Source organism: Petromyzon marinus, chromosome 22 (assembly GCF_048934315.1).
Source record: "Petromyzon marinus isolate PM22_M1 ecotype Great Lakes invasive population chromosome 22, UKy_Petmar_22M1.pri1.0, whole genome shotgun sequence".
NCBI classification, from domain to species: Eukaryota; Metazoa; Chordata; class Hyperoartia; order Petromyzontiformes; family Petromyzontidae; genus Petromyzon; species Petromyzon marinus.
The window spans coordinates 21,066,767-21,093,270 of NC_133688.1; the positions used below are offsets into that span (position 1 = coordinate 21,066,767).

At 57.5% G+C, this 26,504-nt stretch overlaps 1 protein-coding gene across 1 annotated transcript in view; it reads right to left on the minus strand.

Annotated features, from left to right (window-relative positions):
- LOC116945068 (voltage-dependent P/Q-type calcium channel subunit alpha-1A-like) overlaps window positions 1-26,504 on the minus strand; it is a 92,737-nt gene that overhangs the window by 7,243 nt on the left and 58,990 nt on the right. The window contains 14 exon segments of the mRNA XM_076068883.1: window positions 750-936; window positions 2,717-2,954; window positions 3,073-3,189; window positions 7,310-7,354; window positions 8,090-8,234; window positions 11,175-11,311; window positions 11,872-11,978; window positions 14,044-14,154; window positions 15,266-15,371; window positions 17,383-17,479; window positions 19,617-19,744; window positions 20,838-20,997; window positions 22,437-22,528; window positions 23,337-23,402. Coding sequence (XP_075924998.1) covers window positions 750-936; window positions 2,717-2,954; window positions 3,073-3,189; window positions 7,310-7,354; window positions 8,090-8,234; window positions 11,175-11,311; window positions 11,872-11,978; window positions 14,044-14,154; window positions 15,266-15,371; window positions 17,383-17,479; window positions 19,617-19,744; window positions 20,838-20,997; window positions 22,437-22,528; window positions 23,337-23,402 — 1,736 coding nt within the window.

Here is a 26,504-nt window from a genome sequence, read left to right on the forward strand (position 1 = left end):
AGTGACATCTCAAACCAGCCACGGGCCTCCCCTTGGTTGGCTCTCCACTTTAAAGGAGTACCTGGTGCGGTGTGTAACGCATCAACACTGGAGAGACAAAGGCGGCCGGGCATGGTGCTAGCATAACATCCCCCCGTGTATGTATGTTGAATTTCTTTCGCACCATACGTAGCCAACCGTGCTAATCGGAGGTGCGGGATTCGGCCTTCATAGGTGCCACTCCTCCCTAACAGCACTTGCCCCAACAGCCTGTGTAGGCTACGCGGGGGATCTTTGTCATTGTGTGCACATACGTGAGTGTCGCGTGGGTGAGTGATCTTCGCACTGCACTCACCTCAGCTCAAGCGCTCACGCCTGGCATCACACAGGAGGCGATGGGAGAGAGGGGAAAGAAGATACGAGAGAGAGACAGAGGATAGAGAGAGTGTAATAATTTAATTAAATGGGATCCCCCGTACCATCGCGATGCCTCTCACCCACCGTGTTTGGTCCGGCACCATTCGTAAGATGCTTCTTAACTCTGCGAACACTCAATATCGTAACGCTGAGAGGGGGTGGGCAAACAGGGAAATTCACAACAGGGGGCTCCATGGTGAGCCTCAAGTTTGTGGGCTAGGGAAACTCACGTGGCATTTATACCCAAGGCCTGATTGTAACGCTCTTCGTTACAATCGTAGCTGAAAGCGTCAATGGAACTTACGACATTGCTACGATGTCGTAACTCGCTCTGTGCCGGGCCCCTCACTCACCTTCCCGTGCCGCTCCGTCCTGCCCGGCCGGGGCTCACGTCCACGCAGCTCTCCATCTCGTTCACCTCCACCGCCTCCTCCTCGTCGCCCATCGTCACACACACCTCCCTCGAGGGGGGCTGGGGCCCCGGGGCCCCGCACACGCAGGGGCTCGCCCCTTCCCTGAGCCCGCTCGGTGCCCCTCGGTCTGGAGCCCAAGAAGGTCGGGAGAGATAACCGTTCATCGTGATCCAGCGCTAACTCCAGTCGCTCGCTCACCGCCAGTCAGTCGCCCCCTTGCCACTCTTGTATTGCTACTACTACCACGCAACTACTACCACGCTACTATTACCACGCTTACTGGTAAACCGACCTTGAATCCTCTGCTCATGACGAGGATGCGAGAAAGCGATTGCAGGACGACGCCATTACCTTGTAACTGAGAGACGAGGGGAAACGTACTTTGCCGTGATTTAGCCCGTCATGCGGTTTGTACGATCACGCACGCCAATCGGTGCAATCGCGACTCACGTTCCACTACAATCGGTTACCGATTCCCGAGTGGTGGAGGCTACGCACGTGGCCTATAACCCAGCGCTGTGGAGGCAGCAAGGGTTGGTGGATCACCGCACAGATGTGGTGAAACTCCCTTCTCATGGGCTTCGAGGAGGTGCCGTACCCTGGCTCTAAAAAATGCAGTACAGCAAAAATGTGGACTAATCTACATGTGTATGCTCTGACTTCAACGTAACTATTTCTGTAGCAGTTACAAGCGAATGCCTTAATTTAGCTATTTCAATGCTAAATTCTATGCTAATTCCTTTTAACAATGGGTGCCTCTGCGGATGTGTATGCTTTAACTTTTAACATAGCTATTTCTGTGACCAGTCACAAGCTAATCATTCAGCCTTTTCAATGCTAAATTTTATGCTAATTCCTTCGTCAAGGCTCTTTGTTCCTCTCACACAGCTTAAAAGCCGTGATCTGAACGTGGCTCTCTCACTCCAGCGCTGTCCTACCAGACAGTCTCGCTCCCTTCACCTGATGAAGGCCGCTTGTGTTGTGGCCGAAACGTCGTGAGAATATTATTATGTTATTTTATTTTATCAATTTATTATTTTATTCTCATTCTATGTGACTTTACCGAAAGAACCAAAGAAGATAATCTACATCTGTTCCACGCCTTGCATGAGTGGGGTTTCTCCGGGTGCTCTGCTTTCATACCACATGTAAACACTCGTTAATTGGTTGAAAATATCTTCATATATAGAAGACCACAGAGCTTGGGCAATTGTTGCTATCACCGGCTGCTGCCTTCCCGCTCAGCTGTTTCCCCTCGTGCCTCTGAGTTGTTCTCTCTCTTCCAGAGCGAGAGACTATTATCTGGTGGAGCGTTACAACTTAAAATTATTCAAATTATACATTATGAACAAAAAGGTTTTGCTGGCTGGAGGGAGAGATGAATGGACAAGCGGTCACATCCAAAGGCCGTGTGCATTGCTTGTTAATCGACTGTGAACACGGCTCCAGTGTAGTGGTTACAATAACTCTATCCAGAATGCAGCAGGGGTATTGGAGCGGCTGAGATGTTGATTTAAGGCGAGGTTGAGTTGCTGAGGCATTAAAGCCAGGACCCTGACGCCACGCGAAACGAGGCGGCCGTCGCGCGACGGCGTCACGGAAATTTTTTCTTGATAAATTCGAATAATTTCACAGCAAACGACTCAATTGGGATCGCGCACACAGCAAGAACATGCCCCCTCCTGTGTAACTGCTGCAAACAGAGTCTGTGGAACACAGCAGCAGCAAGCGCCTTCCTGTGGGACGTTCATCACGCGTTGTGAGACTGACAGCGTGAATACCACTCCTACTTAATTATTAGCACTTATTGTTATCATCATCATCATCACCGCCGCAATTATTGCTGATATTGAAACAGAAGCCCTCGCGTTGCCATGTCGGCGTGACCCCGCGGCTCGCGACGGAACCTGTGGCGCTGTCGCTGAGCCTGTGCCGGCTCCGAGAGCGCCGCGTCTGCCTCGACGTTCGCTCCGCCAACCACGCGTTGCCTCCTCCTCCTCCGCCCCCCACTCCCTCTCTCCGGGGCTCCAAGTCCGCGGGGTCCAGGGTGGAGCGGGGTCTCGCGGGGTCCAGGTCGCGCAGGCGGAGCCTCGTGGGGTCGAACGCTGACATCGACCTCTTCATGGGGCTCAGGTCCCCTAGGAGCTGGGGGCGGGGGCAGGGGAGGGGAGTTCAGAGATCAGGCAGATCAGGGAGATCAAAAGGGACCAGGGGGAGCTACTGCCCATGCGTGCGCGCCCATAGCTGCGCATGCGGCCCGTACCTGCGCGTGCGCGTGGTGCAGGCGCGGCATGGAGGAGGCGAGGCCCTGGTGCTCCAGCGCCAGGCAGTACTCGCTCTCCTGGTCACTGCTCCCATCCACCTCGCTCACACCCAGCACCTGCACGGGCACATGTGGCATACCTGTATACACAACAATAACAACCGCCATTCGCCACTAAATGGCGGTGACGTCACCACGACGCCTGTGCCAGGCTATGTGCACCTTGAGGCCACGTGAAGTGTCGAACGCCCGCTCGTAGGAGGTCACGGGGCAGACCCAGATGCCACGGGTTGACTGACTGAGACGACTGGCTGATGCACCACCTGTGCCCCCTACTGTGCCAACTTGCTGTGCTTTAGCCACCCGGCGCTCCGCTCATTGTTGTGAGCGTTGCTCCACCGCCCTCCGTTGTTGTTGGAGGGTGCCTGCCTCCAACTGCTCAGTAACGTCCTTCACAAGCCTCCTCCACAGAGGCCGATCTTGACACCACTGGTACCAATCATCAGCAAGTCCACTCAGCTCCACGTCCTCCTGTACCACATCAATCCATCTCTTCTCTAGCCCGTGCCACACCCGTTTAGCCCCGTCGATCCAGCCAAACATAAGTTGTTTGGGCATGCAGTGGCTGGGCATGCGGGTTACATGGACCAGCCAACACAGCCTTACCTGTCGTAGGAGCTCACCGATGGGACCTTGTCCAGATCTTTCAAGGATTTGTGAGATCCTCACACAATCCAGCCAGGTTTAACCCAGGATGGATCGTAGGAAGGCCAGCCTAAATCTTTCTAACCGGCGAAGATGCTCCATTAGGGGGGTCCATGTTTCACAAGCGTAGAGAAGGGAGGGAATGACCGTGGCCGAGAAGACCGGAAGCTTCGTGCGGAGCGAGAGACCAGGTAGCTTCCACACGACGTTACACAACCGATGAAAAGATAATGCCGCTCGACTGATTCGGAGTGAGACCTCTGCTGTTAAACCGGAGCTGGTCATGAGCACACTGCCCAGGTATGGGAAACTCTCCACTTACTCCACAACTGCCCTATCACCAATTAGGCGTTGTGGGGGTAGATGGTCCGTTGGTACAAAATACCCAGGCAGGTGCTTAGTTTTGGTGGGGCTGATGGTAAGGCCCCACCTCTTAGTGGCAAGCTCCAAGTTCAGCAGCAGCACCTCCAACTCCTACTCTAAATTAGTAGCAATTACCAGATCATCGGCATACATAACATGGTTGAACAATAGGGAGCTATCCCTTGACCGCACCCGGCCATCGGTCAGCCTCCCATTGTATCTGTACCAGATGGAAATTCCTCCGGTACACCTATTAAACGCTTCACGAACTACATGGTCAAAATAGATGTTAAATAATGTGGGAGCCAGAGGACATCCCTGTCGCACCCAAAGGTAAACAGGGAATGGCTCTGACTCCCGGCCACGTAGTTTTACCCGTGCCCGCTCACCATCATGAAGGTTCTTAATGATCGTGAGCAGAGGGTCAGGGTACTCCGAAAGCATGAAGAACAACCCAGAGCCCAGGCCTACTGATGGTATCATAGGCCTTGACCAGGTCAATAAAGCAGAGATGTAGGTCTTCTTGGAATTCCCAATACCTCTGCTGTAGCAAACAGAGAGAAAACATGGCATCTGTGCAGGACCGCCCTTTTTCCTGAAACCGCATTGGGGCTCTGCAAGCCTCTCCTCAGCGTGCCTAGCAAGGCGATGTTGAATAATCCTTGCCATGTCCTTTTCCGGCACACTGAGGAGTGAGATGCCCCTGTAGTTCTTACAGTCTGTGCGGTCCCCTTTCTTAAAGAGGGGGACCACCAGGGCATCCTTCCAATCCTGCAGAACCCATCCAGTAGCCCAGACTGTTGTTATGATGTCATGTAGGGCAGTCTGTGCACAAACGCAACCCTCCCTCAGCATTTGGCTTGGGAGATCATCTCTGCCCGGTGCCTTTCCTGGTCTCAGACTCTGGATCGCCTTCAGTACTTCCTCAACAGATGGCACCTCAGCCAGCCACTCACAGGTGGTGACTTCCTCCAATATTTGAGGCACCGCAGCCTCAGCAGGGTCATCCCCACTTTGTGCCACGATGTTTCATGGCTGAGGGATTTCCCCTCCCCCAAAACCTCACAGAAATGCTCAGCAAATCTGCAAACCTGTTCCTGGGGGTCGGAGATTGGATCGCTGTTCTTTCCCCTAATGATGGTAATAGGTGTGGTGCTGCAGGTTACTTTTTTGATGGAGTTAAATAGAGATTTGTGATCACGGGCCACTGAAGCAGAGTCCATCTCCTCAGCAACCTGCGACCACCACCCATCCTTGCAGCACCTTACGGCTCTCTGAACCTCCGAGCGAAGGCTGCGGTAAGCCTCCTCATTCTCTGACGTGGGATGCTGTAGACGTTGAGAGTGGGCCTGTCGCTTTTTCTCAGCCAGCCTGAACACCTCCTCTGTCAGCCAGGGTCTCTAGGGAGGTCTGGACCGTGTACCCAGAGCAGCCATTGTAGCTGTATGAGCCACAGTCCTAAACCTCGCCCATTTCCCCTCGACATCTAGAGGAGTGGGGGACGATGCCAACCCTAGCCGCAAACGATGATGAAATTCTCACTTGCAACTTTCATCAGCTAGCTGAGACCATGCCACTAAGGGTTTGAATGGGGTCCTGGGTGTACACCCACCACCAGAATGGAAGAATGGCAGGCGGATCTTACAGATTACAAGTCGATGGTCAGAGGGCAGATCAGCTCCACGGTAGGTCCTGGTGTCCAGGACATGGGCCCACATCCGCTGTTCTGTCACTATGTAGTCCAGCAGATATTCTTGTTGGACCCGTCATGCATCTATGATGTGGTGTGGATGCGCCGATGCCGGAACAGCGTGTTGGTAATTACAAGCCCATGGGCTGCACAAAAATCTAGCAGCCTCATGCCGTTGTTATTGAGCTGATCTGGCCCATGCCTTCCAATTACTCCAGACCAGGTGCCAGCATCATGACCAACTCGAGCATTGAAGTCACCCAACTCTATCCCGAGGGGCCACTTTAGCTAGCACCTGTGACAGGAGGTCATAGAATTAATCTGACTCGATCGGCCTGGCCTGCATCCCTCCACAGATGTTCGTCTTCAGTGGGGGCATGTAACCACGACCACCACTCCTCGCCTCTGGTTAATGGAAAGGCGAGCCCAAAGTAGCCCGGGGCTTACAGCTTCCCACACCTCACCACCGCGCTCCCATGCCCCCTTCATTATTTTATTCAGAAGAAGAGCCACACCCTGTTGTTTGGCAGTCTCCTGCCCCGAGTAGAGGACTGTTCACCCCTCATGGTGGCAGGAGCTAGAGCCGGTCCACCGGACCTCCTGAATACCACAGAGATCCAGGCAGTACTGGTCCAGCTCCTGACAGAGGAGTGGCAGCCTCTCCTCCGCAGTGAGCGTTCGAACATTCCACGTGACCACCCGTAGTGGCTTTTTGTTGTTTCTGGAGGAGCCCCGAGGGTAAGGATTCAGTCTCCTGGCTCCGCCAAATGGGGTTTGGGCAGGACACGTCATAGATGCCTGTCCCCCCGGGGCCTCCGGCAAAAGCCTATTTATTCAATTTTGTCGTCGTGGTTTAGTGGTAATTAATTGAAGGTGGAGGGGTTACCAGCCCCTCGCACCCGTCTAGAGCCCCCATTTGGCCGCTGTGGTGGTTACAAACGGGGAAAGGCCAATCGGAATTGGCCCTCCCCCCACAGCACTGTCCACGACAGCATTGCCCGGCCGGCAACACACGCCTGTATACACACACACTTGTGTATGCACAAAAAGACTAAGATCCCCGGTATAGCCTTCACAGACTGTTGGGGCAAGTGCTGTTAGCAAGCACCTATGAAGGCTGGCACGGCACACGAGGGGGTGGGTGGCCAGTGCCACGCATGGCCGCCTTTGTCCCCCCAGTGGAGATGTTTACACACCGCACGAGGTACTCTTTTGAGGCTGAGTCTACCTAGGGAAGGCTCAGGACGGCTTCAGATAATCGTCACTGCTATTCCTAGCCATGAGCCGGAATCAAACTCGGTTTGTGGCACAGTGCGCTAAACACTACACTCCCTCTCTCCACACACACTCACAGCTGTGTCACCACCATCTCTACTGGAGGTGTGGTCAGGGTTGGGGAGAATGGGGGTGGGGGGGATCATGCTCCCAACACAGGCAGGGAGAGGGAGCAGCGATGACACTTGCCCATGGGCCACTCACCTCGGAGCATGCGGTGCGAGCAATCAGGGGCACCATGGCTTCCAGCTGTCATTGTGGGGACAGGGAGCAGGGGAGCAGGGGGAGCAGGGGTGGGTGCAGGGCGAACACAGGCAGGGGGATCAGGCAAAGGGAGGGAGGTGGCGAGTCACATGCGTTGGCGCATGGACACATACTCAGGATTCTAACGTAGGTGGCTCGGTATTTGCGGTGCGTTGCAACTCACTGCGATGCACACACACAACATACACGTGACAGACACAGAACCCCCCGTTATAGCCTTGACGGACTGTTGGGGCAAGTGCTGTTAGCGAGCACCTATTAACGCTAGCAAGGCCCACGAGGGGGTCTGTGGTCAGCACCACGCACGGGCGGCCTTTGGCACCCTAACACTGCTGTTTACAGACTGTACAGGGAATTCGTTTAAGGCTGAGTCGACTGGTTTAAATATTCGTCATTGTTGGTGGGCGGGAATCGAACTCGTAGCAAAGTGCGTCAACCACTACGCCACCGCTCCCCACCACATAACAACACAGACACGTACACACACACGTACACACCCACGTACAAAGACACGTACACAGACACGTACACACACACTCACACGCAACGCTTCCTTGCCATGACCGTGCCAATGACCGCAATGACTGCATGCACCCTAATCACCCACGCGTGCACACGTGTGAGTCTCGGACGGCGGGGGTGGCGGTGGGTGGGGAATACATGGGGGGGGGGGGGGGCTCGGGGTGCGATGGGGGTCAAGGGCTGATGGGAAGGGAGTACCTGCGTGGGGGGCTCCCCGGGCCCCCCGGCCGCCTCGCTCCCGCGCCCCCAGTCCGGGGTGTGAGGTCGCGTGCGCTGGCACATCTCCTGGGCTCGCTGGGTCACCCAGGAGGGCGAGGCACGCAGGCCAGACTCGCCCGGGCACCTTCGCCAAACACAGCACGCACGCACGTGTCTCTCTCACTCCCATGTCTCTCTCACTCCCGTGTCTTTCTCACTCCCGTGTCTCTCTCACTCCCGTGTCTCTCTCACTCCCGTGTCTCTCTCGCTCCCGTGTCTCTCTCGCTCCCGTGTCTCTCTCGCTCCCGTGTCTCTCTCGCTCCCGTGTCTCTCTCGCTCCCTGTCTCTCTCGCTCCCGTGTCTCTCTCTCGCTCCCGTGTCTCTCTCTCGCTCCCGTGTCTCTCTCTCGCTCCCGTGTCTCTCTCTCGCTCCCGTGTCTCTCTCGCTCCCGTGTCTCTCTCGCTCCCGCGTCTCTCTCACTCCCGCATCTGTCTCTCTCCCGCGTCTCTCTCACTCCCGTGTGTCTCTCTCACTCCCGTGTCTCTCACTCCCGTGTGTCTCTCTCACTCCCGTGTGTCTCTATCACTCCCGTGTGTCTCTCTCACTCCCGTGTCTCTCTCTCACTCCCGTGTCTCTCACTCCCGCGTCTCTCTCACTCCCGTGTCTCTCTCTCACTCCCGTGTCTCTCACTCCCGTGTGTCTCTCTCACTCCCGCGTCTCTCTCTCACTCCCGTGTGTCTCTCTCACTCCCGCGTCTCTCTCACTCCCGTGTCTCTCTCTCACTCCCGTGTCTCTCACTCCCGTGTGTCTCTCTCACTCCCGTGTGTCTCTCTCAATCCCGTGTCTCTCTCTCACTCCCGTGTGTCTCTCTCACTCCCGTGTGTCTCTCTCTCACTCCCGTGTCTCTCTCTCTCTCCCGTGTCTCTCTCTCACTCCCGTGTCTCTCTCACTCCCGTGTGTCTCTCTCACTCCCGTGTGTCTCTCTCACTCCCGTGTCTCTCTCTCACTCCCGTGTCTCTCACTCCCGTGTCTCTCTCACTCCCGCATCTCTCTCACTCCCGCGTCTCTCTCTCACTCCCGCGTCTCTCTCTCACTCCCGCGTCTCTCTCACTCCCACGTCTCTCTCTCACTCCCGTGTCTCTCTCACTCCCGTGTCTCTCTCTCCCGTGTCTCTCTCACTCCCGTGTCTCTCTCACTCCCGTGTCTCTCTCACTCCCGTGTCTCTCTCACTCCCGCGTGTCTCTCTCACTCCCGCGTGTCTCTCTCACTCCCGCGTGTCTCTCTCACTCCCGTGTCTCTCTCACTCCCGCGTCTCTCTCACTCTCGCGTCTCTCTCACTCCCGCGTCTCTCTCTCTCCCTCCCGTGTCTCTCTCCCTCCCGTGTCTCTCTCTCTCCCGTGTCTCTCTCACTCCGGCGTCTCTCTCACTCCCGTGTCTCTCTCACTCCCGTGTCTCTCTCTCACTCCCGTGTCTCTCACTCCCCCGTGTCTCTCTCACTCCCGTGTCTCTCTCACTCCCGCGTCTCTCTCACTCCCGCGTCTCTCTCCCGTGTCTCTCTCGCTCCCGTGTCTCTCTCGCTCCCGCGTCTCTATCCCGTGTCTCTCTCGCTCCCGCGTCTCTCTCGCTCCCCCGTGTCTCTCTCGCTCCCGTGTCTCTCTCGCTCCCGTGTCTCTCTCTCGCTCCCGTGTCTCTCTCTCGCTCCCGCGTCTCTCTCTCGCTCCCGCGTCTCTTTCTCCCGCGTCTCTCTCTCCCGCGTCTCTCACTCCGGCGTGTCCCTCTCGCTACCGTGTCTCTCGCTCCCGTGTCTCACTCACTCACGTGTTTCTCTCTCACTCCCGTGTCTCTCTCACTCCCGTGTCTCTCACTCCCGTGTCTCTCTCACTCCCGTATCTCTCACTCCCGCGTCTCTCTCACTCCCGCGTCTCTCTCTTACTCCCGTGTCTCTCACTCCCGTGTCTCTCTCTCACTCCCGCGTCTCTCTCACTCCCGTCTCTCTCACTCCCGTGTCTCTCTCACTCCCGTGTCTCTCTCTCACTCCCGTGTCTCTCTCTCACTCCCGTGTCTCTCTCTCACTCCCGTGTCTCTCTCTCACTCCCGTGTCTCTCACTCCGGCGTGTCTCTCTCACTCCTGTGTCTCTCTCTCCCGTGTCTCTCTCTCCCGTGTCTCTCTCGCTCCCGCGTCTCTCACTCCCGTGTCTCTCTCGCTCCCGCGTCTCTCTCGCTCCCGCGTCTCTCTCGCTCCCGCGTCTCTCTCGCTCCCGTGTCTCTCTCTCGCTCCCGTGTCTCTCTCTCGCTCCCGTGTCTCTCTCTCGCTCCCGCGTCTCTCTCTCGCTCCCGCGTCTCTCTCTCGCTCCCGCGTCTCTCTCACTCCCGCGTCTCTCTCTCCCGCGTCTCTCACTCCGGCGTGTCCCTCTCGCTACCGTGTCTCTCGCTCCCGTGTCTCTCTCACTCCCGTGTTTCTCTCTCACTCCCGTGTCTCTCTCACTCCCGTGTCTCTCACTCCCGTGTCTCTCACTCCCGCGTCTCTCTCACTCCCGCGTCTCTCTCTCTCACTCCCGTCTCTCTCTCACTCCCGTGTCTCTCTCTCACTCCCGTGTGTCTCACTCCCGTGTGTCTCTCTCACTCCCGTGTCTCTCACTCCCGCGTCTCTCTCACTCCCGCGTCTCTCTCTTACTCCCGTGTCTCTCTCACTCCCGTGTCTCTCACTCCCGTGTCTCTCTCTCACTCCCGTGTCTCTCTCTCACTCCCGTGTCTCTCACTCCCGTGTCTCTCTCTCACTCCCGCGTCTCTCTCACTCCCGCGTCTCTCTCACTCCCGCGTCTCTCTCACTCCCGTGTCTCTCTCACTCCCGTGTCTCTCTCTCACTCCCGTGTCTCTCTCTCACTCCCGTGTCTCTCTCTCACTCCCGTGTCTCTCACTCCGGCGTGTCTCTCTCACTCCTGTGTCTCTCTCTCCCGTGTCTCTCTCTCCCGTGTCTCTCTCGCTCCCGTGTCTCTCTCGCTCCCGTGTCTCTCTCGCTCCCGTGTCTCTCTCACTCCCGTGTCTCTCTCACTCCCGTGTCTCTCAGGAGGGGGGGGGCTCTCACAGGCTGGATTGGGGGGCCCCCGTGTCGTCCGAGTCTGGCTCCTGGAAGCGCACGGCGGGGATGGGGACGTGAGGGGCGGGGCCCTGGGGGGACGTGACGGCCCCCACCATGCGGTGGAACAGGGACGAGTTGCGGCCCTGGTGGGGGCGGCATTGGAGGCGGGGCCAGGGAGAGGGTGTGTTGGTGAGCGTGCACGTGTGGAACAAGTGTGCACGTGTGTAACAAGCGTGCACGTGTGTAACAAGCGTGCACGTGTGTAACAAGCGTGCACGTGTGTAACAAGCGTGCACGTGTGTAACAAGCGTGCACGTGTGGAACAGGTGTGCACGTGTGGAACAGGTGTGCACGTGTGTAACAAGCGTGCACGTGTGTAACAAGCGTGCACGTGTGTAACAAGCGTGCACGTGTGGAACAAGTGTGCACGTGTGGAACAAGCGTGCACGTGTGGAACAAGCGTGCACGTGTGCAACAAGTGTGCACGTGTGTGTGTGTGGGTCCGTACGAGTTCGTATGCGTACAGCGATTGGTGTTTTCATAGGTGTGCTATATTGATGTGTGTTCGCACGTGTGCGTGTGCACGTGCGTGTACACGTGTGCGTGCACACACGTGTACACGCACACGTGTGCGTGCACACACGTGTGCGTGTACGAGTGTGCGTGTACGAATACGCGTGTACGCATGTGCGTGTACACGCACGGCGTGAGTCGGGGAGGCCGCGCCCTGTGCTCGTCGCGCCTTGCTCGTCTTGTAGAAGTCGAAGATCATGAGCGACGCGTACACCTTGCCCACCGTGAGGGCGTTCGCTACGGGGGGGGGGGGGGGGGGTGATGAGAGGATGGTGGAGGTGATGGGGGAGAGAGTGTGTACGCAGAAACGTCAAGACATGGGTACACAGTGAATGAGACAAGGAGGGACACAACACCAAACAGGTTTGTCGTGTCGAGACAGAGGAGACATGGAGACATCGGAAGCCTCAGAGACATCGGAAAAAAGAGGCTGAAACATACTCATAGCGGCACGCTGACAAACACACAGGAAGCACGGAGATGGGAAATATGGAGAGGCACGTGGAGGAGACGCGAACACACACAGGGAGACTCGCACAGAGACACGCGGGGAGGCAGAGAGACACTGAGGGACACAAGGGGAGGCAGAGAGACACTGAGGGACACAAGGGGAGGCAGAGAGACACTGAGAGACACGTGGGGAGGCAGAGAGACACTGAGAGACACGTGGGGAGACAGAGAGACACTGAGAGACACGCGGGGAGGCAGAGAGACACTGAGAGACACGCGGGGAGGCAGAGAGACACTGAGAGACACGTGGGGAGACAGAGAGACACTGAGAGACACGTGGGGAGGCAGAGGGACACTGAGAGACACGCGGGGAGGCAGAGAGACACTGAGAGACACGTGGGGAGGCAGATAGACACTGAGAGACACGTGGGGAGGCAGAGAGACACTGAGAGACACGTGGGGAGGCAGAGAGACACTGAGAGACACGTGGGGAGACAGAGAGACACTGAGAGACACGTGGGGAGGCAGAGAGACACTGAGAGACACGCGGGGAGGCAGAGAGACACTGAGAGACACGTGGGGAGACAGAGAGACACTGAGAGACACGTGAGGAGGCAGAGAGACACTGAGAGACACGCGGGGAGGCAGAGAGACATTGAGAGAAACGTGGGGAGGCAGAGAGACACTGAGAGACACGTGGGGAGACAGAGAGACACTGAGAGACACGTGGGGAGGCAGAGAGACACTGAGAGACACGCGGGGAGGCAGAGAGACACTGAGAGACACGTGGGGAGACAGAGAGACACTGAGAGACACGTGAGGAGACAGAGAGACACTGAGAGACACGTGGGGAGGCAGAGAGACACTGAGAGACACGTGGGGAGACAGAGAGACACTGAGAGACACGTGAGGAGACAGAGAGACACTGAGAGACACGTGGGGAGGCAGAGAGACACTGAGAGACACGTGGGGACACAGAGACACTGAGAGACACGTGAGGAGACAGAGAGACACTGAGAGACACGTGGGGAGGTAGAGAGACACTGAGAGACACGTGGGGAGGCAGAGAGACACTGAGAGACACGTGGGAGGCAGAGAGACACGGAGAGACACGTGGGGAGACAGAGAGACACTGAGAGACACGTGGGGAGGCAGAGAGACACTGAGAGACACGTGGGGAGGCAGAGAGACACTGAGAGACACGTGGGGAGACAGAGAGACACTGAGAGACACGTGAGGAGACAGAGATACACTGAGAGACACGTGGGGAGACAGAGAGACACTGAGAGACACGTGGGGAGGCAGAGAGACACTGAGAGACACGTGGGGAGGCAGAGAGACACTGAGAGACACGTGGGGAGGCAGAGATACACTGAGAGACACGTGGGGAGGCAGCGAGACACTGAGATACACGTGGGGAGGCAGAGAGACACTGAGAGACACGTGGGGAGACAGAGAGACACGTGGGGAGGCAGAGAGACACTGAGAGACACGCGGTGAGGCAGAGAGACACTGAGAGACACGCGGGGAGACAGAGAGACACCGAGAGACACGTGGGGAGGCAGAGAGACACTGAGAGACACGTGGGGAGGCAGAGAGACACTGAGAGACACGCGGGGAGACAGAGAGACACCGAGAGACACGTGGGGAGGCAGAGAGACACTGAGAGACACGTGGGGAGGCAGAGAGACACTGAGAGACACGTGGGGAGACAGAGAGACACGTGGGGAGGCAGAGAGACACTGCGAGACACGCGGTGAGGCAGAGAGACACTGAGAGACACGCGGGGAGACAGAGAAACACGTGGGGAGACAGAGAGACACTGAGAGACACGCGAGGAGGTGAGACGCACGCGGGTGAGTGGGCACGAGCAGGTCCAAGGTCTTGGCGGAGAGGTTGGGCCACACGGTCAAGATCTCTTTGCGCAACTCCAGATCCTCCAGCTGCTGGATCATCCCTCCAGCTGACGAGGTGGAGGTGAAGAGGTGGTTGAGCGGGAGAGGAGAGAAGTGAGAAGAGAGACACGGGGCGGAGGGGTTCAGATTCGGAGGCGGCAAGGGAAGACGACAGTTTCTCTGAGCCGAGTGTGGTGCTGGTGGTGGTGCTGGTGGTGCTGGTGGTGGTGGTAGTGGTGCTGGTGGTGGTGTTGGTGGTGCTGGTGGTGGTGCTGGTGGTGGTGCTGGTTGTGATGGTGGTGGTGCTGGTGATGGTGGTGGTGCTGGTGGTGCTGGTAGTGCTGGTGGTGGTGGTGCTGGTGGTGGTGCTGGTGGTGCTGGTGGTGGTGCTGGTTGTGATGGTGGTGGTGCTGGTGGTGATGGTGGTGGTGGTGCTGGTGGTGATGGTGCTGGTGGTGGTGCTGGTGGTGGTGGTGCTGGTGGTGGTGCTGGTGGTGCTGGTGGTGGTGTTGGTGGTGGTGCTGGTGGTGCTGGTGGTGGTGGTGGTGCTGGTGGTGCTGGTGGTGGTGGTGGTGCTGGTGGTGGTGGTGCTGGTGGTGTCGCCTGTCGTCCAGGAATTTGGAGGCGGGGGTTGGTGGAACACGGAGGGAATTGTTAAACTCCCAACCCCGCTAGGCTGTTTTGTTTTTCAGGTGCTGGCAGCAGAGTCAGTGGGGTCGTGAACCTATCTCAGTGGACCTTTGAGTGCTGTCTCTTTGTGGGCTTTGTCCGGGTTCTCTGCTGGTTCCCTTTATCACGTTAAACACCTCCAGCAACATCACCCCCCTCACCATAACCCCCATCACCACCCACAGTGGCATCACCATCACCACCCCCATCACTACCCCGTCCCTCAACCTTCACCACCCCTAGCGTCATCAATAACCGCTGTTCGCCACTAATTAGCGGTGAGTTCACCACGGCGCTTGTGCCAGGCTAGGTGCACGTTGAGGCCGTCACATGAAGTGTCGGAGGCTGGCTGTTGGCAGGAGATCACTCATGTGCCAGGGTAGGTGCAGGAGGCCAGGGGACAAACGCAGGTGCTATGGGTTGACTGACTGACTGGCAGATGCACCACCTGTGCTCCGCACCCTCCACAATCATCGCCAACCCCATCAATCTCTGCCACCCCTCCCCCACCAGAGGAGATCTTGATGTCGAGCGCCGTGCGGATGAGCGCCATGAGCGTGGAGGTGAAGTGGACCGTCTTGTCGTCCGCGATCGGCATGTTCATGCGCACCAGCCGCTGTGGGTCGCACGCACACGCACGAGCACACTCACACGTGCACACCCACCCACGTGCACACCCACCCACGTGCACACCCACCCACGTGCACACGCGTGCCCCACCTCTGACCACAACCGCACAGAACCATGACGACCACAGGAGTCCCCCCCCCCGCTCAGCCTTCGGGTAAAGCAGCAACGTCTTTGGAAAGGCTGGCGAACTAGCAGCCCCGCCCACTTCTACACAGCCACGCCCACCCCATGACTATGCCCGCCCACTTCCCAAGTAACCCCGCCCACTGCTCGATATCCACGCACACTGCCCAGGTAGCCCCGCCCACTGGTCGAGAGCCCCGCCTACTACCCAGGTAGTCCCGCCCTCTGCTCGTATCACGAGTCCAGGGTGAGAGCAGAAGAGTTGAACGGGAGACAAAGTTGCTGATTTCCCACAAACAGCTCTATAAGGTGGGGGGGGGGGGGCAGTGAACACCGGATCACACGTTCTGTAACCACCGGGAAGTTTGGTAGCTACTTTACCTTTTGGATACAATGGCTGTGTTAAATAATAATTCATAATAATGATAATCAAATCTAGAATAATGATATAATCGATCATGTGGGGTCAAGTCAATTTGCATTAATTTGCAAAGTGATCAAGTGCCAGGGGGCAGCACAATTACCGGTGCACGTGCGTGGGGTAGTTAGGGGGGGGACAGAGACCCCCACCCCCTCTCACCCCCTGCCCCTCCCCCCACTCACTTGTTCAGACGTCAAAACCAGAAACGTGATAAAAATCCGCGGAAGCTCCTCAACGTGTGCACGAGTGAGGTCACTGCCACGTTATTTCGGTGCCATAATTCTACATTTCTCTGTTTCGTTCACAGACTGTGCAGTATAATTAACCAAATCTTTAAAATCACTTCAGAGGGGGCCCGAGACACACAACCGTGTTTGCAACTACAAGATCTGTACAATTGTATTCAATGGCTGTAAACCACGTGGCAACTGCAGTGGTGGTGGTTGGATTAGGCGCTGGCTGGTACGGAACTTCCACGGATTTCTATTGCCGTATGTCCATCAAAAGCTCACGTCACGTGACACACACGAGCAGATGTCGGCGGTTGAACACCGAGTCCCACGCGAAACGGGAGGGGCGGAGGGGGCTGGGGGGACGAGGGGAGGGAGAAGAGGGGATTGAAAATGGGGGGGGGGCACATGGATCCATCAAATACAACACCACGAGCACACAGCCAAGGCACGGCGAAGCACACAGTGACGATTCTATGGGGGCCCTGGGGGTCTGTACCCCCCCCCCCCCACCCACGAGTGAACAAGATTACTTCCCTACCCATCCACAGCCCAGCTGGCCACGTGTCGCGTCCTCCATTCAAAGGGTAGGGGGCACATTGCCGCTCTCCCACCACCTCTCTTACTAGCCCAGAGCCTGGCTCCCCTCCGGCACGTGGGCCCTGGTGCAGAGACACCGCCCGCACACTGACTCCATAGCTACGCCGCTGCATGCCCAAATTAATCGCAACGATTGTAAAGTCCCGTTCATTCCTTTATCAGGCAAAATCCCATTGAGTCTCAAGAGCCTCTTGTCAGAACGATCGTGCTACATTGGGGGATGTTCGTCCAATCCCATGCCGCGTATCCACGCCCACGAGAATGTATGCCAGCTTGGCCGTCAATCCGGGCCAGCTTGGCCATCAATCCGGGCCAGCTTGGCCGTCAATCCGGGCCAGCAGGGCCGTCAATCCGGGCCAGCTTGGCCGTCAATCCGGGCCAGCAGGGCCGTCAATCCGGGCCAGCTTGGCCGTCAATCCGGGCCAGCAGGGCCGCACGCACAGCGGTGTTCCTCGGCGGTTCTAAAGCAGCCGGGATCGTGGAATCTGACCCGAACTCTTCTAATGCGTCTGTACCCTACACTGGAACCCCTAGAATCGCCAACGTGGGTTGGGGGAGGGTGGGGGGAGGCTAGGGGGGGAGGGGGCACAGCAAGACAAGGGGGTCATGCAGGAGTTTGGTACCTTATAGGCCACGCGCGCGGGACATCTCTTGCCGAGACCCAGAGGAGGTGACATGTGCCTAAGCATCTCATACATGTCTAGATATGAGATACGGCCGCTGTGGGTGGGAGACGGGGGCAGGGGTGGGGGGGGTTTGGGGGGGCAGGGCGATGGGAGCAGTGTAGGAAAAGTCGGGTAAATTGCCCCCAGGGAGCACGGGGATAGGGAAGGGGAGCAGAGGGATCAAACAGAGCAGATGGTTAAGGGTTAAGGACCCCGGCGTGGGGGCGGGGGTCACCCTGTGTGGGAGGGAGGGGGGAGATGGGGGAGGGGCGGAAACTGCCTTAGGTGCACGGGGGAGGCGCGGCGCTGGGTCCCCTGAAGGAACCCCCTTGCCACTGGGGGGTCCAGCAAGGGAGCCCCTCTACACACCCCCTGGCTCACTCCCTGGCTCACTCCCTGGCTCACTCCCTGGCTCACCCCCCGGACCCAGCGCCGTACCGCCAGGGGAAGCGCTGCTGCGTGGGGTGCGTGGTTGGGGGTGGGAGGGGGAAGGGAGGGGGGGTTCAAGGAGATTCCAGGGGGTTCGAAGGGGTCTGAAGGGGTCCGAAGGGGTCCGAAGGGGTCCGAGAAGGTCCGAGGAGGTCCGAAGGGGTACGGGGCAGACCTTGTATGCGACTCTCTCCGGGCAGCGCCTGCCCAGCCCCGCGGGGGGCAGAATGGCTCTCAACACACGATACATTTCTCCATAGGGGATCCTACCGCTTGGGGGGCCACGGGGTCCGTGGGGGGGAGGGGGGAGAGGGGCAAGGAAGAGGGGAGAGGGCAGACAGAAGACAAGGAGGAGGAGGAGGAGGAGGGGGGGGGACGGCATGGGGGGGGGGTGGGGGGGGTTAGTCACAAAACACCGGGTTGGAGGAAGAGACAGGGGGGGGGGTGGCAATGGAGGTGAGAGGAATGGGTGGGGGAAGGGTACGGGGTGGAAGGGGAGGGGACAGGGGGGTGGGAGGTAATTGGGAGGAGGGGTGAGGGGATGACGATGGCGTGGGTGGTGAGGAGACGGTGAGGTCAGTGAACCAAACCAAGGTGACGTGCGGCGAGTCCGCTGGACAATGGAGAGGCATGGAGGACAGCGGAGGGCACTGGCGTGGGGCGGGGAACGGGGTCGTCCCGGGGTCACGGCGATGGCGCCACGCGGTGGGGCGAGCGAGCGCAAGCTGGGACAGAGCGGCGACTGGACGAGTTTCCGATGGCGCCGCCCGCCGCGACGGGGGTCAGCGACATGGACGCCGACGAGGAGGCCGTGGAGCGGTGCCCGCCGGGAAGGGAGCCACGCGCCTCAGAGAGCGAGCTTCGGGACTCCGTGACGCCAAACCCAGCGCGCTCGTCCACAACGCTGGCGTCTTACAAGGAAACGGATGTAATAGGCGACGTTTTGGGCGACGGCCCTTCGTCAAGGTAGGTGGGTTCGGGCAGGACACGTCATCGCTGGAAGGGCACGATGATCCGTGGCGGGCGAGACTGGCCGGCTTGGAGCGTCAGCCAGAGGTGGGAAAGCGCTCGGGAGGGACCCGCCACGGAGATGGAGCGTTGGTGAAATCGGATCGCGTGCGGGTGCCGGCTTGGGGTGGCCTTCATCCAGCAGTGAATTGATCATGGCTCATGATGGGTATGCAGAGGGAGAACACCAGAGAGAGAGATAAGGGAGAGAGAGAAAGTCGGGCAGCGACAGTTGGATTGGGGGCAGAGCCCCCCCCCATTTCCATGCTTCTCCGACTGAGACAGAGCCGCATTGGGGACGGGGAGTCACCTGGTGACACTGGGGTGGTGAGCGCAGGTGCCGTGACCATAGTTACGATGGTTAGCGACAGGTTGCCCTGGTTACGGTGGTGAGAGAGCGGTCGCCGTTGCTGCGACTGTTCTAACTGGGCTCAAGCAGCTATGGTGGTGAGGACTGGTTCCATGGTTAAGGTGGCGAGTGAACGAGCGGTTACCATGGTTACCGTGATGATGTTGCGGTGTTAATGTTGCGGCGAGTGAGCTGTTGTCGTTACATGCATAGAAGTATGTATTTGCTGCAGTTACAGAGAATCCGAAGCGCTCATTGCCGTGGCTACGGGGATTCCCGAGCGAGTTTTCCTGTGGTCACGTCGAGTGGGCACCGTTGCCATCGGTTATGGCAACGAGCGAGTGAGCACAACAAAAGCGCTGCCGGGAGCGAGCGGTTGCTGCGGTTACGGTGGCAAGCCGCGTACCAGGCGGCCGGGTCGTACTCGGCCCACACGCGGATGTACTCGTCCAGGTGGTGCGGGCCCAGGATCGCCGAGTCCCGGGTCAGGTACTCAAAGTTGTCCATGATGACGGCCACAAACAGATTCAGCATCTACGGGGGGCGGGGGGTGGCAGGGCGGGGGGTGAATAGGTGGATGAATGGACAGGCAGACAGGTGGATGAGGAGATGGATGGATGCGTGGGTGGGAGAATGGGGTGGGGGAGGGGGTAGGGGTGGATGAGTGAAATGTGGGTGAATGATTGATTGAGATGAGTATGTAGACGAGTATTTAGACGAGTATTTAGACGAGTATTCAGGTATTCAGGCTCATGGGTAGTCATGTGGACAATTGGACAAATGTACAGGTCGAGTAGCAGAAAGCTGGACCAGTGGACAGACATTGAAGCAGTTAGACTGGTATCAAACTGCACAGGTGGAGAAATGCACAGGTTTTTTTTTCATTTTTTCATTTCATTTATTCGGTATAGCCCTGTGAGCCATGCGGCTCTTAAGTCGGGTGCAACCGCAACAAACAAAATATGAATCTACATTTCAGAAAACTATTACACCACAACCAGACCAAAATAAAGCTACAAAAACAATGCAACAAAAGTAATCATAGCTAGATAGATATTGAGACTGGCAGATATGGAGACTGGCATGGAGACTGGCATGGCTGGTCGACAGATAGGGAGACTGATGGGGTGATATGTAGACAGATTGGAAGACAAGCAGACCGGTAGATAGGTAGGCAGGTAGACGAGTGCACTGCGGGCAGGTAGACAGGTAGACATGTAGGTAGGCAGACAGGTAGGCAGGTAGACATGTAGGTAGGCAGACAGGTAGACATGTAGGTAGGCAGACAGGTAGACAGGTAGACATGTAGGTAGGCAGACAGGTAGACAGGTAGACATGTAGGTAGGCAGACAGGTAGACAGGTAGACATGTAGGTAGGCAGACAGGTAGGCAGGTAGACATGTAGGTAGGCAGACAGGTAGACAGGTAGACATGTAGGTAGGCAGACAGGTAGGCAGGTAGGCAGGTAAACTTGTAGGTAGGCAGACAGGTAGGCAGGTAGACATGTAGGTAGGCAGACAGGTAGGCAGGTAGACATGTAGGTAGGCAGACAGGTAGGCAGGTAGACAGGTAGACATGTAGGTAGGCAGACAGGTAGGCAGGTTGACGGGCTGACAGGCAGGCGCACCAGAAACGAGCAGAGGAATATGAAGGAGACGAAGTAGAAGTAGGAGAAGTCGCTGCCGCACCCCGTGGGGTCAGGGGGCGGCCCCCCCGGGTAGCCCTCACACGGCTGCCCCGACTTGCAGGCCACCATGATCTCCTGCCAGGCCTCGCCCGTCGCACTCCTGCCCCCGCCGTGGCATACACACGCACACCGCATCACACACACACCCCACCACATCACACACACACACGCACACCGCATCACACACACCCCCCACATCACACACACACAAGCGTGCCGCATCACACACACACACATCCCCACACCATACACACGCACACCGCATCACACACACACCTCCCCACACCACACACACACAAGCGTGCCGCATCACACACACACATCCCCACTCCCATACACACGCACCGCATCACACACACACCCCCCACATCACACACACACACACACATCCCCACACCACACACACGCACCGCATCACACACACACACCCCCCACATCACACACACACACCCCACCACACCACACACACACACGCGTGCCGCATCACACACACACATCCCCACACCATACACATACACACCGCATCACACACACACCCCCCCACATCACACACGCGCGCCGCATCACACACACACATCCCCACACCACACACACGCACCGCATCACACACACACCCCCCACATCACACACACACCCCCACACCACACACACGCACACCGCATCACACACACACCCCCCCACATCACACACGCGCGCCGCATCACACACACACATCCCCACACCACACACACGCACCGCATCACACACACACCCCCCACATCACACACACACCCCCACACCACACACACGCACACCGCATCACACACACACCCCCCACATCACACACACGCACACCGCATCACACACACATCCCCACACCACACACACGCACAACGTAACACACACACACCCTCCCACACCACACACGCACACGCGCCGCATCACACACACGCACACCGCATCACACACACACCCCCCCACACCACACACGCGCACCGCATCACACCCCCCCCCCCACACCACACACATGCACCAGATGAGTGCCCAGGTTAGTTGGTGGGTGTCTAGGTGAGTGTCAGGTGAGTGTCAGGTGAGTGTCAGGTGAGTGTCAGGTATCAGGTGTGAACCCAGGTGTGTGCCCAGGTGTGAACCCAGGTGAGTGCCCAGGTGAGTGTCAGGTGAGTGCCCAGGTGAGTGTCAGGTGAGTGTCAGGTGAGTGTCAGGTGAGTGTCAGGTGTGTGCCCAGGTGAGTGCCCAGGTGTGTGCCCAGGTGAGTGTCAGGTGTGTGCCCAGGTGAGTGTCAGGTGTGTGCCCAGGTGAGTGTCAGGTGAGTGTCAGGTGTGTGCCCAGGTGAGTGCCCAGGTGTGTGCCCAGGTGAGTGTCAGGTGTGTGCCCAGGTGAGTGCCCAGGTGAGTGCCCAGGTGAGTGTCAGGTGAGTGTCAGGTGAGTGTCAGGTGAGTGTCAGGTATGTGCCCAGGTGAGTGTCAGGTGAGTGTCAGGTGTGTGCCCAGGTGAGTGCCCAGGTGAGTGCCCAGGCGAGCTCGCGTCCCTCCAGCACACCTGAAGAGCAGCATGAGCGCCTGCAGGAACGTCTGAAAGTTGTTGTGGCGGCTGACGGCGTTATCCTCCACCAGCTTGATGTTACCAAACACCTGTGCCAATCACGTGTATGCACGCACACATGTACACACACATGCACACACACATGCACACACACACATGTACACACATGTACACACATGTACACACATGTACAAAGACAAAGACAAAGATCCCCCGTTTAGCCTTAACAGACTGTAGGGGCAAGTGCTGTTAGCGAGCACCTATGAAGGCCGGAACAGTACACGAGGGGGTGGGTGGCCAGCACCACGCCCGACCGCTTTTGTCTCCCCAGTGGCGATGTTTACACACCGCACCAGGTACTCATTTCAGGCTGAGTCGACCTAGGGGAGGCCCAGGACCGGTTCAGATAATCGTCACTGGTGTTGGCCGTGAGCGGGAATCGAACCCGGGTCGCCAGGTTCATAGCGCAGCGCGCTAACCGCTACACTACACACATGTACACACACATGCACACACACATGTACACACATGTACACACATGTACACACACATGTACACACACATGTACACACACATGTACACACATGCACACACACATGTACACACATGTACACACACATGTACACACATGTACACACACATGTACACACATGTACACACACATGCACACACACATGAACACACACATGCACACACATGTACACACACATGCACACACACATGCACACACACATGCACACACACATGCACACACATGTACACACGCGGAGATAGAGACAAAGGTGCCCGTATAGCCTTGGCGAAAGTGCCGAGCAGTTCCTGTGCCCCTCTCCGCTGGCTCTGATGACGGCGCGAGCCGTGCTAGTGAGCCGGGCGTGAGAGAGGAGCCAGACTTGCCTGCATGCCCACGATGGCGTAGATGAAGAAGAGCATCGTGATGAGGAGACACACATACGGCAGTGCCTGTGGGGGGGGGGGGGGGGGGGGCAGAGGAGGGGAGGAGAATTGGGGAGATGATTTGAGAGGGAGGATGCTTGGATATATATCGCACCTGGAATTACTCTCTGTATGTATGTGTCTGTATGATGGGGCCTTACCATCAGCCCCACCATAACTTAGCACCTGCCTGGGTATTTTGTACCATCGGACACTCCACCCCCACAACTCCCAATTGGTGATGGGGCAGTTGTGGAGAGAGTGGAGAGTTTCCCATACCTCGGCAGTGTGCTCATGACCGGCTCCGGTTTAACAGCAGAGGTCTCACTCATTATCTTTTCATCGGTTGCATAACGCTGTGTGGAAGCTACCTGGTCTGTCGCTCCGCACTTAGCTTCAGGTCTTCTCGGCCACGGTCATTCCCTCCCTTCTCTACGCTTGCGAAACGTGGACCCCCTTAATGGAATATCTTCGCCGGTTGGAAACATTTAGGCTGGCCTGCCTACGTTCCATCCTGGGTTTAACCAGGCTGGATTGTGTGAGGAGCTCAACAATCCTTGAAAGATCTGGGCAAGATCCCATCGGTGAGCTCCGGCAGGCAAGGCTGCGTTGGCTGGGTCATGTAGCCCGCATGCCCAGCCATCGCATGCTGAAACAGCTTTTTCTTGGCCGGATCGAGGGGGCTAAACGGGCGCGGCACGGGCAAGAGAAGAGATGGAGTGATGTGGTACAGGAGGACGTGGAGCTGAGTGGACTTGCCGATGACTGGTACCAGCGGTGTCAAGATCGGCCTCTGTGGAGGAGGCTCGTGAAGGACGCTATTGGGCAGTTGGAGGCAGTCGCCCTCCGACAACAACGGAGGGCGGAGGAGCGACGCTCACAACAACGAGCGGAGCGCCGGGTGGCTAAAGCACAGCAGGTTGGCACAGTAAGGGGCACAGGTGGTGCATCAGCCAGTCATCTCAGTCAGTCGACCCGTGGCACCTGGGTCTGCCCCGTGCCGTCTTGCCCACGGGCGTTCGACACTTCACGTGGCCTCAAGGTGCACATGGCCTGGCACAAGCGTTGTGGTGACGTTACCGCCACTTAGTGGCGAATGGCGGTTGTTGCTGTATGTATGTGTCTGTATGTATGTGTCTGTATGTATGTGTCTGTATGTATGTGTCTGTATGTATGTGCCTGTATGTATGTGCCTGTATGTATGTGCCTGCATGTATGTGTCTGTATGTATGTATCTACGTGTCTGTATGTATGTGTCTGTATGTATGTGTCTGTATGGCCTCTGGGTTGTTCTTCGTGCTTTTGGAGTCCCTGACCCTCTGCTCACGATCATTAAGGACCTTCATGATGGTGAGCGGGCCCGGGTAAAACTACGTGGCCGAGAATCAGAGCCATTCCCTGTACACCTTGGGGTGCGACAAGGATGTCCTCTGGCTCCCGCATTATTTAACATCTATTTTGACCACGTAGTTCGTGAAGCCTTCAATAGCTGTACCGGGGGAATCTCCATATGGTACAGATATAATGGGAGGCTGATCGATGCCCGGGTGCAGTCAAGGGATGGCTCCCTATTGCTCAACCACGTTATGTAGGCCGATGATTTGGTAATAGCTGCTCATTCAGAGGAGGAGTTGGAGACGCTGCTGCTGAGACTGGAGCGTGCCACTAAGATATGGGGCCTTACCATCAGTCCCATCAAAACTAAGCACCTGCCTGGGTATTTTGTACCATCAGAAACTCCACACCCACAACTCCCAATCGGTGATGGGGCAGTTGTGGAGAGAGTGGAGAGTTTCCCATACCTGGGCAGTGTGCTTATGACCGGTTCCAGTTTAACAGCAGAGGTCTCACTCCGAATCAGTCGAGCGGCAATATATTTTCATCGGTTGCGTAGCGCTGTGTGGAAGCTACCTGGTCTGTCGCTCCGCACTAAGCTTCAGGTCTTCTCGGCCACGGTCATTCCCTCCCTTTTCTGCGCTTGCGAAACGTGGACCCCCCCTAATGGAACATCTTCGCAGGTTAGAAACATTTAGGCTAGCCTGCCTCCGATCCATCCTGGGTTTAACCAGGCTGGATTGTGTGAGGAGTGCACAAATCCTTGAAAGATCTGGGCAAGGTCCCATCGGTGAGCTCCTCCGGCAGGCAAGGCTGCGTTGGCTGGGTCATGTAGCCCGCATGCACAGCCACCGCATGCCGAAACAGCTTTTGTTCGGCCGGATCGAGGGGGTTAAATGGGCGCGGCACGGGCTAGAGAAGAGATGGAGTGATGTGGTACAGGAGGACGTGGAGCTGAGTGGACTTGCCGATGACTGGTACCAGCGGTGTCAAGATCGGCCTCTGTGGAGGAGGCTCGTGAAGGACGCTACTGGGCAGTTGGAGGCAGTCGCCTTCCAACAACAACAGAGGGCGGAGGAGCGACGCTCACAACAACGAGCGGGGCGCTGGGTGGCTAAAGCACAGCAGGTTGGCACAGTAGGGGGCACAGGTGGTGCATCAGCCAGTCGTCTCAGTCAGTCGACCCGTGGCATCTGGGTCTGCCCCGTGACCACTTGCGAGCGGGCGTTCGACACTTCACGTGGCCTCAAGGCCTGGCACAAGCGTCGTGGTGATGTCACCGCCACTTAGTGGCGAATGGCGGTTGTTGTTGTTGTGTGTATGTATGTGTGTCTGTACATGGGGAGCGGTAGTGTAGCCGCTAGCGCCCTGCGCTACCAACCCAGTGACCCGGGTTCGAAGCGCAGCTGATGATCTAGTAATTGCTGCTCACTCTGAGAAGACATTAAAGACTCTGCTGCCTTACCAGAAGATGGGCTGATGTGGTACAAGACAATGTGGAGCTGAGTGGATTTGCCAATGACTGGTATCAACGGTGTCAATATGAGCTCGTGAATGACGCTACTGGGCAGTTGGAGACAGTCGCCCTCCAACAACAGCGGAGGATGCAGCAGCGACGCTCACAACAATGACCGGAGCACCGGGTGGCTACAACGCAGCAACTTAGAGCATCTGCCAGTCGTCTCAATCTGTTAACCCATGGCACTTGGGTCTGACCCGTGACCTCCTGCCAGCAACGAGCCTCCGACAGTTCACGCGGCCTCATGGTGCACCTAGCCTGGCACAAGCTCCGTG